This window comes from Anastrepha ludens, chromosome 2 (assembly GCF_028408465.1).
Source record: "Anastrepha ludens isolate Willacy chromosome 2, idAnaLude1.1, whole genome shotgun sequence".
NCBI classification, from domain to species: domain Eukaryota; kingdom Metazoa; phylum Arthropoda; class Insecta; order Diptera; family Tephritidae; genus Anastrepha; species Anastrepha ludens.
Window position 1 is genome coordinate 99,188,213 of NC_071498.1, and position 15,784 is coordinate 99,203,996.

At 32.9% G+C, this 15,784-nt stretch overlaps 1 protein-coding gene across 1 annotated transcript in view; it reads left to right on the forward strand.

Moving 5' to 3' along the window:
• Positions 1–14,995, forward strand: part of LOC128854888 (homeobox protein homothorax) — a 304,609-nt gene extending 289,614 nt beyond the window's left edge. The window contains exons 7-9 of the mRNA XM_054089344.1: positions 6,398–6,456; positions 7,921–8,920; positions 14,164–14,995. Coding sequence (XP_053945319.1) covers positions 6,398–6,456; positions 7,921–8,081 — 220 coding nt within the window. The 3' untranslated portion in view covers positions 8,082–8,920; positions 14,164–14,995. The remainder of the gene's footprint in view (positions 1–6,397; positions 6,457–7,920; positions 8,921–14,163) is intronic.
• Positions 14,996–15,784: the final 789 nt, after the last annotated feature.

Here is a 15,784-nt window from a genome sequence, read left to right on the forward strand (position 1 = left end):
TGCTGCGCCAACCATCCAGAGGCGGTTCAAGAATTCAAACCTGAAATTGAAAATTTCCTTAGTGAGATAAATGTCAAAAATCCGCGAAAATGCACCAAAAAATGGAATTACAGAGTAGACTGATTGTAAGGCTAGCCGTGGAGGTCATTTGATTGAAATTGTGTTTCTGGTTTATTGACGAGAGTAAACACAATAAAATTATAAACTCTAGATAGACCACGTTATTATTATTTCCCTTTTTCAGCTTAAATTTAAGAACATAAAAAAATTTTCAGAGAATATTTCTTTGGGCTTCTCTTAGACGGATAAATATTTGACTTAGAACTCGAAGAAAAATCAAAGTTTTAATCACTTATACCTCGGTAACCACTCAACATTTCCTATCCTCTTTTACACAATTTATGCTGCTCTATAGTAAACTTCAAACAATAGTATATATTTATCAAGTTTCATCAAAATCGCAGCGATGAAGTATTTAGGTGATACAAATTCAGTAGCGAATAATAAACAAACGTACGACACCATTTGCATAGGGTGATTAATTTTGCACCACAATGTATGCATACAAATTAAATATCCTGCACTTAATCCGCTTTGTTTCATACAATTTGGTAAATGCACCTCGAAATATGCGAGAAAAAAAGTTTTATCGAAAATATCCATCAAAAATTAAAATTTCAAGATATGATAAATGTTCACTATTTTCATTTATACAAAATAAATGTCTGCGACCATTTGAATTTTACAACCGCACTAAAGGAAGCGCTTAGCCGTCGAAGGGACTTACAATTTCTTTTTTGCTTTTTAGAAAATTCTTACCAAATATCTACTTATATAGGGTTATTCAATAGGTGCACTTTAACTTTTTTCCCATAGGGAGGGCGAACGACGCTATATTTCTTATTTTTCGCTTGTCATTTGTAAACTTCATTAGTATACATCTCATCATGGAACGCTACACACTTGAGCAACGATTGCAAATCGTGCAAATTTTTTATGAAAATAATAGTTATGTTGCTGCTACTTTAAGAGCATTGCGGTCATTTTACGGTCCATTTAACAAGCCGTCCCGTTTTGGGGTTATGTGAAGTCATTGGTCTACAGTAACAAGCCGGCGACGATTTGTGAGCTCAGAGCCAATATTGAACGTGAAATTGCTGAAATTTCGGCCGATTTATGCAAAAGAGTGGTCGAAAATTGAGTTCAACGATTGGACTTCTTAAAACGTGCACGCGGTGGTCATGCAAAAGAAATCGAATTTCATACTTAAATGTATATGTTCAAACTCGATAATAAAAAAAAATTAGTTAAAAAAGTCAAACCGTTTGTGTTTTATTCAAAAAAGTTCAAAAGTTGAAGCGCTCTTACTGGAAAACCCTATATATGCATACACGATATGTGTGTAACTGCATTTGCTTTTACTTTTGCTGCGTTTACATTATTTCCAAATTCCGAGTTTAGTGTCCACTCAAATTCTCTTTAGTTCTGTTAAACGATTCATAGGCGTTGCATCAAATTCACTTTTAAGCTAAAACATCGTGAAAAAAAGAGTTTAAAAACTACGAGCAGTTAATCCCGAAGCGGCTTTTGGCAACGCGTCGCTTTATGTGGCAAGCAAAAAAATGAAAATCTCCATTAGAGAACACAACACATTTAAAGGGGCATTTTCGCTGCGCTGTAGAAGCGCCCTGCCACAAAAGTGAGCGCATCAAAATCGCATAAGTGCATTAACCTCGATTTGTTGGCTGCCAAAAAATGTCAAAATTTCACAAAGGAGAAAATAAAAAATTAAATAAAAACAAAATTGCTAAGCAAGTCCGCTGCAATAAAAGTATTGTCCATTGCCTGTCTGGCAGGCAGCTCTGGAGCGTAGTTATTGTAGATGTTTTTTGAGTAGCAACATTTGCAAAGTCGCTGGAGTAAATTTTTTTTTTTCAGATTTCGGTAGCTTTTACTATTTTTATTTTATTTTATTTTTTCTTTTATTTCTTTTTTTTATTACGTTTTCGGTATTTCAATTTTTTGCTGTTGTTAATTTTTTCCCCCATTTTTCTGTAGTCGTTTTGGGTGTCCCGAAATAATGCGAAAAAGCCTGTGGTTGCCAAGAAATCAGTATTTGTGGTCGATAAATAACAGTTATGCACCAGCCGTGTGAGACAGTGCATCAGTCGGTCTGACAGTCAGCCATTTCAACATGCCAAAGTTGACCATCCACTCAATCTAGTGGTCAACTTAGTTTCCTTTTTGTTTGCGTTTTTTCACCAAGTATCCTGAGCAGATAGGTTTTTGTATGCATCTGCTTGGGTCTACAGCCTTTTGGGGAAACCACAACCAAAACATATACGATTGCATAAAAAGCCTTCTACTTCTATGGGAGTGCTCTGTTACATGTGTGTGTGTGTGTGTGTGTGTGTGTGTGTGGCAAATGTGTCTCTCTCCAAGACTTACTCACACATTTTTTTCAGATTTGTGCATTCGCTGGGTTGTAAGTCAGTTAGTGTTCTTGCAACCTGTCGGCTTGTGTGTGTTTGTCGGTTGGCCTGTCGGGCCTTTGGCGAATGTCCCCAGCAAATAATCAGAATTGGCGGCATTTTCGCTTTTATCATGATTTTACGTATAATCTGCTGGTTGTTGTTTTTTCTTTACCGGCATTCACATCATCATTGGTGGAAGATATTTGCTTTGTTCTTGCTGTTGTTGTTGTTGTTTAATAATAAGCAATGCTCGTTTTGCCATACTTATAGCGTACCTTATTATTTCTTCCTGTATTTATTACCAATAATCATAACAAACGTTTTTTTTCCACTGCTGCTGCCGCCTCTCCTCTGCTTCAGCGTTGATGGCTACGGCTACCTACAAAAAAATGTCACATACACAAGCAAACACGTATTCATCTGTATAACTCTATTGTTGCTAAAGGAAAAACGAATAACAACGAATATGAAAAGGAAAAAATAAAACTGTAGCGGATTTCTCTACGTTGCTTTACGAGCTCTCTTAACCCATTCCCAGCCTTTAAGCCAAAGCCTAAACCAGCGCAGCGGTAACAACAACTGATCAGCCTTGCAATCATTCCGCTGATTTGGCTTGTGAATTGCGTGGATTGTGCGGATTTCATAAATAATTTATAAAATAATGCGTGGCGACTGTTTTGTACATACAAAGCTGTGTTTTTCTATATGCATTTGTATTTGTGCTTGTTGGGATTTTCAAGCTGCCGCACTTTTTAATTTTAATAAATTCTCACAATGCAATATTTCATCAAAGTCGGCTTTATTTGTACTTTGGCCGTGTTTTTGTTATCGCTTTGGTTGTTGTTGTTTTTACGCGCAAACGATTGCCAATTTAGTTGTAAAACACCGCCATAACTTTAAAGTAATTATTTTTTTTATAATTTGTTGCGTCAATTCACCAACTCTGTAGTTGTGGTGGTAGCAGTTTACAGTTCGTGGCCGGGCAGGGTAGGCGGACAGACAAGCTAACAGACAGGAAGAAGGCTGAATTATTACGTTTTGCATTTTTTCGCAAATTTAGAAAAATTGAATTGCATTTGGGTTGCGCTATTTTCAAAAGCAAGCGTATGAGTGGGTGTTGCACAAACGGCGTTAGTATGCATTTCTGTATGTGCACAGGAAGCAAAGTCAATAAGTGAAACATATGTACCTAAGTGATTCAAGTGTCACAAAAACATATTTTAATATGTAAGAAAAATTAAAAAACATTTACAAATGTATATAGAAATAAATAAAATAAGTCAATAAATAACTGGATAGTATTTATATAATGCTTTTTAAGTTAATATCTTCGTGTTATTAGTGTTGCTAGCAACAATTAAAAAGAGTGCTGCACTTTTTCCACTTAGAATAAACACTGTAAAATACCAAAAATATCAAGGTTCCGCCAACAGATTCTGGTAAAAGAGATAAAAAAACGCAAGTATCAGCGATTTGAAAGCTTAGTAGGTACGTCTAATTTTTTTTTTGTTTTTTGTTTCCTTTTTATTTTGTTTTTGGTTTTTGAAGGGCTCCTAGTTTTCACTCTTTTGCACAATTCTTACAAGCACAAATCACAATTTAGCATAAATCGGCATAGAAAATTATATGAACCTTAAATTTTAGATCTATGATGTGTTAAGCACGACGAAACTATATCTTCTTTCTGGTAAAGTGTCAAAGACACTGGCATCAGAGAATATTTTCCTTGTTAAAATGTACCACAAGAATATCTGTCATCAAATTCTGCGATAGGTCCTTAATACACTAAAGCAAAAAAAAACAACACCAAAGTATTCTTCAACCGCAGGAACTTATCCTTTCCATCCTTAGTCCCGAACAATAGTCTGCGCATTATTTGCATTGTGACTGCTAAAACAAGCAAAATCAGTAGCATTGCATCAGTGGCGCCAGCAAGAGGAAGCGGGCGATCACGGTAATAGCGCAGACACACGAAATTTAGCGAAGTCCTCAACCATCTGTGCGATCCTTCTGCCAGAAAAATGCTAAACACAGATGGCTCTCCTAGCAGTAAGAAGGCGTTGTTCCTAAGCAACGACAGGTGGGCAATCCCACTACTTAGTACTGGTAGCGGCTGGCTAATCACCTACCCTGTCAGAAATCAAAATAGATTTACGAAACTAACGCAAGACTGAGTCTTGTGGGATACGGTACACTAGACAGGGCTAATTTACTGGGCAGCCCTTGATTGGGAAAAACCCGAGTCATTCCGGTAACGTAGAACCAGCTGCCATGGGAATGACTGAGTCTTGTCGAGGCCCTTTACTCCCGAGAGGAGTGAAGAAGGAAAACAAAAAAAAACTCCAAAGCTCAGTATGCAATTAAAAAAAAGCTAAAACGGAAAATGTGTGACTGAAACTTCCCTCATAACAAATTTTCCAAAACAAACCCTCTAATGATATGTTTCCGCTAAGAATTTGCAGATTTTAAGCTTGCGAGAATTGTGTTTTCATTGTGTGTTGGATGAACATTGTGTTTAAGCTGTTATTATTTTAGTTTGTTTCATTCTCTAAATTTTATATGCCGGCAGCCATCGAAATATTATCGATATTGACAAACTGCAAAACTTCGTTGCCAGATTTCGATAAACCGTTGACCTCACATTTTATTTTTGCTTTTCGGAAACAAAAAGAAATCATTAGGCCCCCAATCAGGGCTATAAGGCGGATAACCCATTAATTTGATCTTTTGAGTGCTCAAAAACTCTTTTGTTTCAGCCGATATTTGAGAGTTCGCATTGGCTTTGTGAAGGGTGATTCGTCTTCGGAGAACGTAGTACTCGAAAGTCAAAAACCCTCTTTCATATTTACTAGCATTTGCTTGTGTTCGGTAACCACTGCTGGAAAATGCTATTATTTTTGAACAAAATAAAAACCTAATAATTACTTAGCCCGAATGATTGAAAACATATTGTTCTATAAAATAATTGAATATTTAAATATTTATGAATTAATTTTTTAAATAAATATATATTTATTTTTAGCTTAGAAACATTTTATTCCGGCAGTATTTACGTATAAAAGAAATGTTCATGAAGAGGTTTTAAGCATTAAATAAAATTAAAAAGGTTTCTATATATAATAAACGTAGTAAATTTATTTTATTAATAAGCATCCACTACAAAAATTTAAAATAAGTTTTTTACAAAAATTGTTATGCGATTGATCTCTTGCTTAGAGAATTTCGTTGAAAAAATTATACGTCGGACGTTTTTATAAAAGTTTGAGGACTTATTGTGATAATACCTACAAAGAAATGGTTTTTTTTAATTATAATCGGGTAAAAAATTTCATTTATTTTTTTAATATGATATCCGGCATATGTCAGTCGAATTTTTGACTGCTTTTCTTATAAATCTGAATAATAAACCCAAATGAGCCCAATCAGCAAAAATGCGACGCAAACGATGGTCATTTGACTTCAATTCTTGCACGAGCAACGTACGCACGTAAGCCAAGATCGTTACGTAAAACTCTCTACGTAGTCGAAGAACAAATGCCAACAAGTTAGAATGACGACGAATCAACATTTTTGCGTATTCAACACTTCGTTCTGTGAACTTCGCGAACAGATTTTTTGTCTTTCAAAGTAAACTTCCACAATTTGGAAGCGTTGTTCTGGCGTTAAGCACTTCATGATGATTTGCCAAGTTTTACAAAACAGAAATGTTAATACAGTTTGCTGTTCTCAGCTGTCAAACCATAGTTATCGATATCGATAGTTCCCATGCAGCTAAAAAACACACGATATTATAAATATATCGTCATTCTTTTACTTTTTTATTTCTAACGATACTCTTTTTTCCGGAAATTCAGGCATACATAACATTTTTAAAAACTTTTTAAGTTATATTATTCATTATTTTCTTTCGTCCTCAATTTCAGGTTTATCAATGCGAGGCGAAGAATTGTGCAGCCAATGATCGACCAATCGAATCGTGCAGGTAAGTAAAAGAGGTTTATTGACAAAAACACTTTACAAAAATTTCTTAAAAAACTTTGTGTTATGTGAACCTAACAATAGCAGCAGCATTTATTATAGTTTTTTAAAATATATGAAAATGGACCACAAAATACTAAACAGTTGGGAAATTCCGTAATTAAAATATTATGTTATTAAATTAAATGCCTGCGGAAATGACGGAGTTCAATTCGAAAATCACTTGATTCATATACTAATTTAAAAAATTTTTAATTGCACTTTTTTTTTAATTTATAAATTATTATTTTTTTTTTTAATTTTAATTTTTAAATTAAAAACTTTTATTTTTTATTTAAATTTTTTCCCCTATTTAATAGCTCCATAAATTTTTCGCGAACTAATTATGGCTCAAATTAAGAATTTTTTACTAAAACAAAATCTCCTAGGAAACGCAACGTTTTTTAAGAAAATTAAAATAAATCAGAATTGTAAACTCCTCCTTGATTCTCTCTCTACTTGCATCATGTGAAGCAAGACTGACATACAACATGTAACTGATTGTTGCAACTACTGTCACTTAATAGCCAAAACTGCTGTCTTACCACTTGTTTTATTCCTTTCACTTCCTCGCATACGGCTTTATGCCGACATAAATTAACTGAGTTGCTTGCCAGTTTCGAAAGTGGAAAAGGCGCTCACTTTCACATTTATATTACAACATTTGAGTACTTGATTAATGACAGTGCGCCGAGCTGAAAGCTAAGGAAATGTATAAATAAGGAAGCAAAATGAGAAACGCCTAAGTTACATACTCGTGCATACTCATACGTGCACACATTTTCCATAAGACAGTGCATTGTTTTGTCGAGTGGCAAAACACATACTTGGAAAATAAGAGTATCAAACGTGAAATGTCGCAAAGTAGTGAATGATACAGAAGATGCAGTGTTTGCAAAAAAACATTCTGTAAATCAGGCAAAAGAAAAAATAAGACACGCGAAAAGCATGCTGGACTTTTATGTCTCGAAATTACATTAGATTTGGGTAACATCCTTAGCAGCCATGGCTAAGCGCATCCTTAGTGCCTAGTCTTCACATACGCAGTAGCTATAAAGCTTATATTTTATGATGCTGAAGCTGCATTCTGCTGGCAATCACTTTATTCTGCATTGCAAGACGTGCTCCAATGCAGTGCCTGTGTTAGCTGACTCATTGGTTGTAAAAACAGTGGCACGCTTCCTTATTGCCACCAGAAATGAGAATTTATAAGCTCCTGCGTGATGGCCATCCACTATGACAGTATGTTGACCTAAATACGAGTAGCTGCTGCAATGCTACGCCGCATGTTGGGGTTGGTATTAGAGCAGTGCTGTTCGAGGACTTCTTAGTTTAAACGTTATTTTAATTAATTGTATGATTTATTTGGAAAATGAGTGTAATAATTTATCTAAAATTTCTTTGTTTTTTTTTTATTCACTAATTCCAGTCTACACCCCACACCCGGGTCCATCGCCGTACGGCCATGACGCCATGGGTTATATGATGGACAGTCAAGCGCATATGATGCATCGTCCACCGGGTGATCCCGGTTTCCATCAAGGCTATCCCCACTACCCACCCGCCGAGTATTATGGCCAGCATTTGTAATTAACCGATGCAGTTGAGAGTCAGGACTATAGTCAAAGTCATGGGCAATCAACATTAGAGGTGGCGACAGCAACAGCAGCTATGGCAGCGGCAGCAGTGGCAGCAGCCGCAGTGGTGTCTACACCAAAACTATCAACATAGCAAAACAACAATTATATAAATTAAAAAAAAAAAAAAAACACAAAGTAAATAAATAAAGCAGCAAACAGATAAAGTACACACAACAGCACCAAAATAATATCTGAAAAAAAATAAACACACAAGAAAATTTCAAAACTGTATTAAAAAAGCCAGCACTCAAATACCCTAATGAAAGGAGAAAACGTCAGAAAAACGGGTGCTGCAAGAAATCACCTAAAAACTCTCAAGGCATGGCCAGCTGTATGCAACATCACCGTGTGCGGAACTATCTTTTATTGCTGCATTAATGCTGACATAACCACCATAACCCCCCTCGTCCCGAAAAAGAACAACAGATTCACTCATCGTACAGAACTTCGGCTACAATTTCAAATTCGACTTATTCTACAGAATCATCACTCTTCATAACGCATTTCTGCGGCAAGCATTTACACACACATACATATACATATATATATAAATAAATATGTATTGTATATCAGCTCTACCAACACTTGAAACTATATTTTTGCTTTACTAACGCCTAACGCCTCATATACGTAATTGGATTTTAAGCGTACCAAAAATAATTTAGTTGAAAAGTTGTATTCATGTAAAAACTACCAAAACTTCTGAGAAAAATGAGTCATCGAACTAATTGAGACATTTGACAACTTTGCACACTCCAGTGTTTTGGTTTTGAACATAATGCTGTAAATGTGAGTATTTAAATGGGTTTTTCAATATATACCTACCTACTAGGGATGCCAATACTAGCGGAAAATTGGGTTCTCTGGATTACGGAATATTTTTTAAGTAATCCCGAGATCTTTCAATATGAAATTGAATTAAGTAAAAACTTGTTTATTACAAAATTTTATTACAATAGAAGTTTTTAAATTTTGAATTATAAAAATATATTGTATTAATAAAAAATTAATTTGAACTGAAAAATCTGTTATTAATATTTACAATTAAATCTACTCATACAGGCGAACTGAGTAAGCTTTTGTGTTTTACTACAATTAATAAAGAGCTTGAAACTATACTTCTAAAATTACAGCCTGAGAGTTTTTGTAATTAAATTTTAATGGATGGCTCATGCCGTCGCGAAAGTAAACGAAAGAGCGAGTTTTGTGTAAAATTCGCACAATTTATTAAAATATTCTACGCAAACTTCCTTCATTCAGAAAATTTATAATTTATCCGATGCGTTGATAGAAAAAGTTGATATATTTTGTAATGGTGGGGAGAATTGTCATGATTTTGAAAGGGCTTGTAACTATTTTTGAAGAGTTCAGCCGACAAGTGCTGAGGCCGAAAGTTGTTTTTCATCAGCACCGGGATTGGCATCCCTACTACTTATATAGGTATACATATGTAAGCATTTATAGTGAAAATTTCATCTAAAATTGTGTAGCATCTGTGGAAAAAATATTGTATTTAAGCAGTAAACCCACAAATAGGCGTGGGAAGTATAAGTTATTATGCTAGTTTGCCGAAGATGGAGTCGATTTCTTAAGGGGGGAGCCTGGTTTATAAGGTCTAAAAAATCAATTTTTTTTTAAGCGATTTCTAATATATTTCAGAATATTCATACAAAGTTACAGAGCCTAATTCTCAATATTTCCGTAGACACAAAGCCAAAGGTAGGCGAGCGTTAGGTAGTTACGCTGTGACCGGTCAGCTATAGTACAAACTTTATCTTCTTTTCTAGACTTTTCATTTTTATGATTTCTTTGAATTGGCGTACATGAATGAAAAAAAACTAATGAGTCTTTTGAAATGAATCATAGCTTGTTCCCTTCAGTATTCAATTCTCTTCTATTTGAACTAACAAAATAGATAAACAAAATTTTTCAAGATTTTTATACTAAGTTGAAGTGTATTTTTTTTTTTTAGAAAGGCATTTTTTTCTTTAAAACCTCCAAAAAGTTGAAATTTTGGAATTTCTCTCAGTTTTCTTAGTTCATCTAGAATAAAAAATCATGATAATTAGAAATCCATTTGAATTTTTTGCTTTAGATAATTATTACGAGCTGTATCTTGTACGCCAGTTGGAAACTCCAGCGTTGCAGCGCTCTACTAATTTCTATATTAAACATTTTTTTCAACTTATTTTAACCAGTACACAAATTTTGTATACTTTTTAAATATTCATTAAAAGGTAGAAAAAACTTTGCAGTGCTAAACTAATTTTTTCCTTAGAAAATAAAATCGCAAAGAGATGCAATTTTTAGACCTCATAAACCAGGCTCCCCCATTAATTGATCCGTAACCACAGACGTGTCTGATGTTATTATTAGTATTTCTATTAAAATTATTATTATTGCTTTTATTGTTTTATTAATTAATATTAAATTATAAGTAAATTTCTTACCGAAAATATACGATATTAAATAGTTTTTCAATACGCATATAACACAAATTTCGAAAACCCATTCGAAGAGCTTAAGAGCTTCAAACAAATATGGAGATGCACTTCTTGAGTAAAGTTGGTTCTGTAGGCGTAAAATCCATATTGGCCTACATATTCGTTATGCCGGTGAATGGCATGGAATCGACTGATTTCTTTCATTTTGAACTGAAGCCATTACGACTGCGATATTTTTGACACTTCTCACTGGCATAGGAATGTTCAGAATATTTAGAGTAAATTATTTAAAGTAAGGGCCCATAAAAATGAGAGCGCCGATCAATAATATGTGTTTAATAGTTTATAAACTCTGTACGTTCCCAGATTAGACTATGTGAAAAATATAAAGTTTAATAGATATGTCGGAATCTTTGTTGTAAGAGATTTTCTATTGGAATCGCTGTATGATCTTCCCCATGTGATAGTCGTTTAAACCATACCAATCTTCCCACTCTAGCTGGTGGTAGGCAAATTCTAAGAATTATATTTATTTCTAATCAAACGGCTCACAAAGTAAATTTCTAGCTCTTTTTTTGCGTAAGTGAACCTCTTTACGACTTTTTAAGTTACTGCCCCAATGAACCATTTCGATTTTTATGCCAAGATTTTAACTCTCATTCCAGCACTTTTGTGGAATGATCCGCTTTTTACCATGAAAAAACTCTGTCTTTTTTACTCAGCTCATGGTTTTTTTGGTTTTTTTTTTTTGTAGCTGCACGTTTTTATAACTCGAAGGAAATGAAACAAAATGTTGTAACTAAATAATATAAAATTTTGTTGAATAGCTTTTCTTATAATTTATATTTAAGAATATAATAATAATAATAATTGCCAAATATTTTATTGAGAATCCAAAAAAGTAAATTTTCCAAAGATATTTCGAAATTACTCATTCCGTTTAGTTATATCGTCCCCTTAGTATAACAATAGCCTATGTGCTCATAGGCTATTATTTTTTTTGTTGAATTTTTGGATTCTCCATCGTCGATTTTATATGTGGTAAAAATTTTGTCAAACTCTAGTTCCACAAAGTGGGTCAAAACGTCAGTCAAAAAATAATAAATATTTACAGACATAACGAGATTTGACTGAGAGCTACTTTCGACAAAAAGTTTGAAATTCATTTTCTCAAAACATCAAAAAATTTATAGGCTATTTTAATACTAAGGGGACTATATGTTCCCAAATTTAAAAATTCACCATATATTCTTTGATCTGAAAATACGGGGAATGTTTAAATAAAATAAAACAGAGTTAAATTTCAGGCAAAATTTATTTTATCTCCTTCAACACACACCGTCTGAAGCAACACACATGTGCCAACGCTTAACACATTCCTCCATGCACCCCTGGTAGGCTGACAAAGGGATGGGCTTCAGCTCCTTCGTCGTATTCTATTTGATCTCCTCTATCGACTGAAATCTCCTTCCACGAAGTGGTAACTTCAACTTGGGAAACAAAAAGAAGTCGCATGGGGCCATATCAGGTGAATACGGTGCTTGCATTATGCTATTTACTTAGTGTTTGGTCAAATAATCCAGCACAATTTGGGCTCGCTGCGATGGCGCGTTATCATCATGCAAAATCCAACAATTGTTTGCCCACACTTACGACCGTTTGTGACATACAGCATCTCTCAAACTTTTCAAAACGGATAAGTAATAGCCTTTATTGACTGTCTAGCCCGTTGGAAGTGCACTACGCCTTGGCAATCGAAGAAAACAGTCAACATCACCTTCCCGGTACTTTTGATCATTTAACAAAATAATTGATGCGCGATATTTCCAGGTCATAAAAGGATGACTTTGTTGTTACATACGAACTTGCATCTCCATACTGAACAACTGGTTTCCTTAAACTTTGTGTGTAATATTTAAATTTTTTAGGAAGTTGTAGAGAATATTCGAATTAATTTCTTTCGGAAAAAGTATCGATTGGTATTTAGTATTCTGTATTACACATTCTATATTCTATAATCCATATTCTATATTCTATAATCCATGCCCGATATTCCACATATATTCGAAATTCGAAACTCTATATTCGAGACTTTATATTCCATATTTGAAGTTCTATATTCTATATTCTATAATCCATGCCCGATATTCTATATTCAAAATTCGAAACTCTATATTCGAGACTTTGTATTCTATATTCGAAATTCGAAACTCTATATTCGAGACTTTGTATTCTATATTTGAAGTTCTATATTCTATATTCTATAATCCATGCCCGATATTCTATATTCGAAATTCGAAACTCTATATTCGAGACTTTGTATTCTATATTCGAAATTCGAAACTCTATATTCGAGACTTTGTATTCTATATTTGAAGTTCTATATTCTATATTCTATAATCCATGCCCGATATTCTATATTCGAAATTCGAAACTCTATATTCGAGACTTTGTATTCTATATTCGAAATTCGAAACTCTATATTCGAGACTTTATATTCCATATTTGAAGTTCTATATTCTATAATCTATATTCTATAATCCATGCCCGATATTCTATATTCAAAATTCGAAACTCTATATTCGAGACTTTGTATTCTATATTCGAAATTCGAAACTCTATATTCGAGACTTTATATTCCATATTTGAAGTTCTATATTCTATAATCCATGCCCGATATTCTATATTCAAAATTTGAAACTCTATATTCGAGACTTTGTATTCTATATTCGAAATTCGAAACTCTATATTCGAGACTTTATATTCCATATTTGAAGTTCTATATTCTATAATCTATATTCTATAATCCATGCCCGATATTCTATATTCAAAATTCGAAACTCTATATTCGAGACTTTGTATTCTATATTCGAAATTCGAAACTCTATATTCGAGACTTTATATTCTATATTTGAAGTTCTATATTCTATAATCCATGCCCGATATTCTATATTCAAAATTCGAAACTCTATATTCGAGACTTTGTATTCTATATTCGAAATTCGAAACTCTATATTCGAGACTTTATATTCCATATTTGAAGTTCTATATTCTATATTCTATAATCCATGCCCGATATTCTATATTCAAAATTCGAAACTCTTTATTCGAGACTTTGTATTCTATATTCGAAATTCGAAACTCTATATTCGAGACTTTGTATTCTATATTTGAAATTCTGTATTCTATAATCCATATTCCATATTCTATATTCTATAATCCCGATTCTGTATTCGATATTATATATTCAATATTCAATATTCCATATTCGATATTCTATATTTGAAATTCTGTATTATATAATCCATATTCTACATTCTATAACCCATGTCCGATATTCTATAAGCCATATTGAAAATTCTGTATTCTGTATTCGACATTCTATATTCCATATTCAATATTCTATAATCCGTATTCTCTATTCTATGTTCCATATTTCATACCCTATATTCGATATTCTATATTCGAAATTTTGTATTCGATGTTCCAGTTTCTATGTATATTCTATTATCCATTAATATTCCAATTTATTCAAAAAATGTCAATCGTCACTAATACATTTATTTTGATCGCTTCTTATCATTTTAGAATTCGATCTACATTTACGATAACGAAAAAGCGCTAAGCACCCATAGAGTCAAAAGACGTAAATTTCAGCATGGAAACCAGTGATCGATCAAAACAATATTCAAAATTAAAATCTAAAAAGTTAAACAAAAACTTTTGGCTACATGTAAGACTTTGTGAACAAAGTGAAAGTAAGAAAAATAATTTGATAAATGTAAATGTAAAAAAACCTGCAAGCAGAAATGAATTTAAATTATGTTAAAAAAATTGTAAACTATACCCAGTACATACATATAAATGTATATAATTTGTGATCAAATATGTTTTAATAGATTAGACAAAGTAACTTACAGCAGAAAAAGGAAAGAAAATTACGTTTGCTATTTTGTAATCTGGTATATTAACATACATATTTACCTTGCGCTTTGTTGTAAATGAAAAAAGAGTTGTTTCATATTAAGTTATTTCCACTTTGTTTACTATTGAAATTTCTAAACTTAACATTTTAAATTTATTAAATAACTCAAATACCTAAATTAAGCAGAATGAGAATTGTTTTTTTTTTCAATCCTATTTTGTATCTGTCTAAAATGTCTCTATAAGCTTCTTCTGTGTGAAAAGCTATTTTTCAAAAACCAAAACCATGCACACTCATACGTGGAGCCATCCCCATCTACACATAGGCAGATCCGTCGAAGTTCAAATTTGAGCGTATTTCGCAGAAAGTTGTTGATCTCCTTACTCAATGCGACTTAAAAGCAAGTACACGGCAAAAATAGAAATAAAGAACAAAAACAGAAAACAAAAAAAAAACTGAATAAAAACGCACTTGAACGCAAACAAGTAGAGTAAATCAATGGAAATATTTAACAAATTGTGGCAATATCAGTAAGATTAAATAGTAAAAATATACATACATAATGAGTACATAAATAAATAAATGAATGACTAAAAGTAAAAATAATACACACACACTTACATAGCATATGTATAAATAGTAGCTACTAATTCTAAAGTACATACATAAATACATAAATGCATACACTAATGAAACGATGATATTATTTCAAAGCTTAAACTGCGGTAGCAAAAAAAGGCAAACAAAGTTAAAACACACAACCAACAAGAAAAAAGAAGCAACGTGTCGAAAATTAAGAGAAAATTGCAGAATAAAATTTGCAAAATTTTGCAAACATTGTAAAAATTCAGAAGTAAAAAGTAAATAATTATGTTTTTCAAAAACAAAACAACTTGCGCATACTAACTTTATACACATATTTGAAATCACATACATACATACATATGTATGTAAAATACTAAATTTAAAAACGCAGTTAATAGTGAGTGCAAAGAGGAAGCAACATATAGCACGCCGTGCGCCGTGCAACTACAAAAAAGGCAACAAACACACATAAATTTATAAAATTAGATAAATGCACACACTCTCACCAGCTTCAGCGACCGTGAATAAAAATACTTACAAAAACAAAAAACAAAAAACAAATATTTTGCAAACCATTATTTTTTCTTTCGCGTAAGCCCAGATCTTAAGATCTGCATATGTATTTGCTAATGCGCTGAAAGAAAAACAACTCTCACACACACACACCCACACAAATTTCAAATATGACAGCGCAAAATG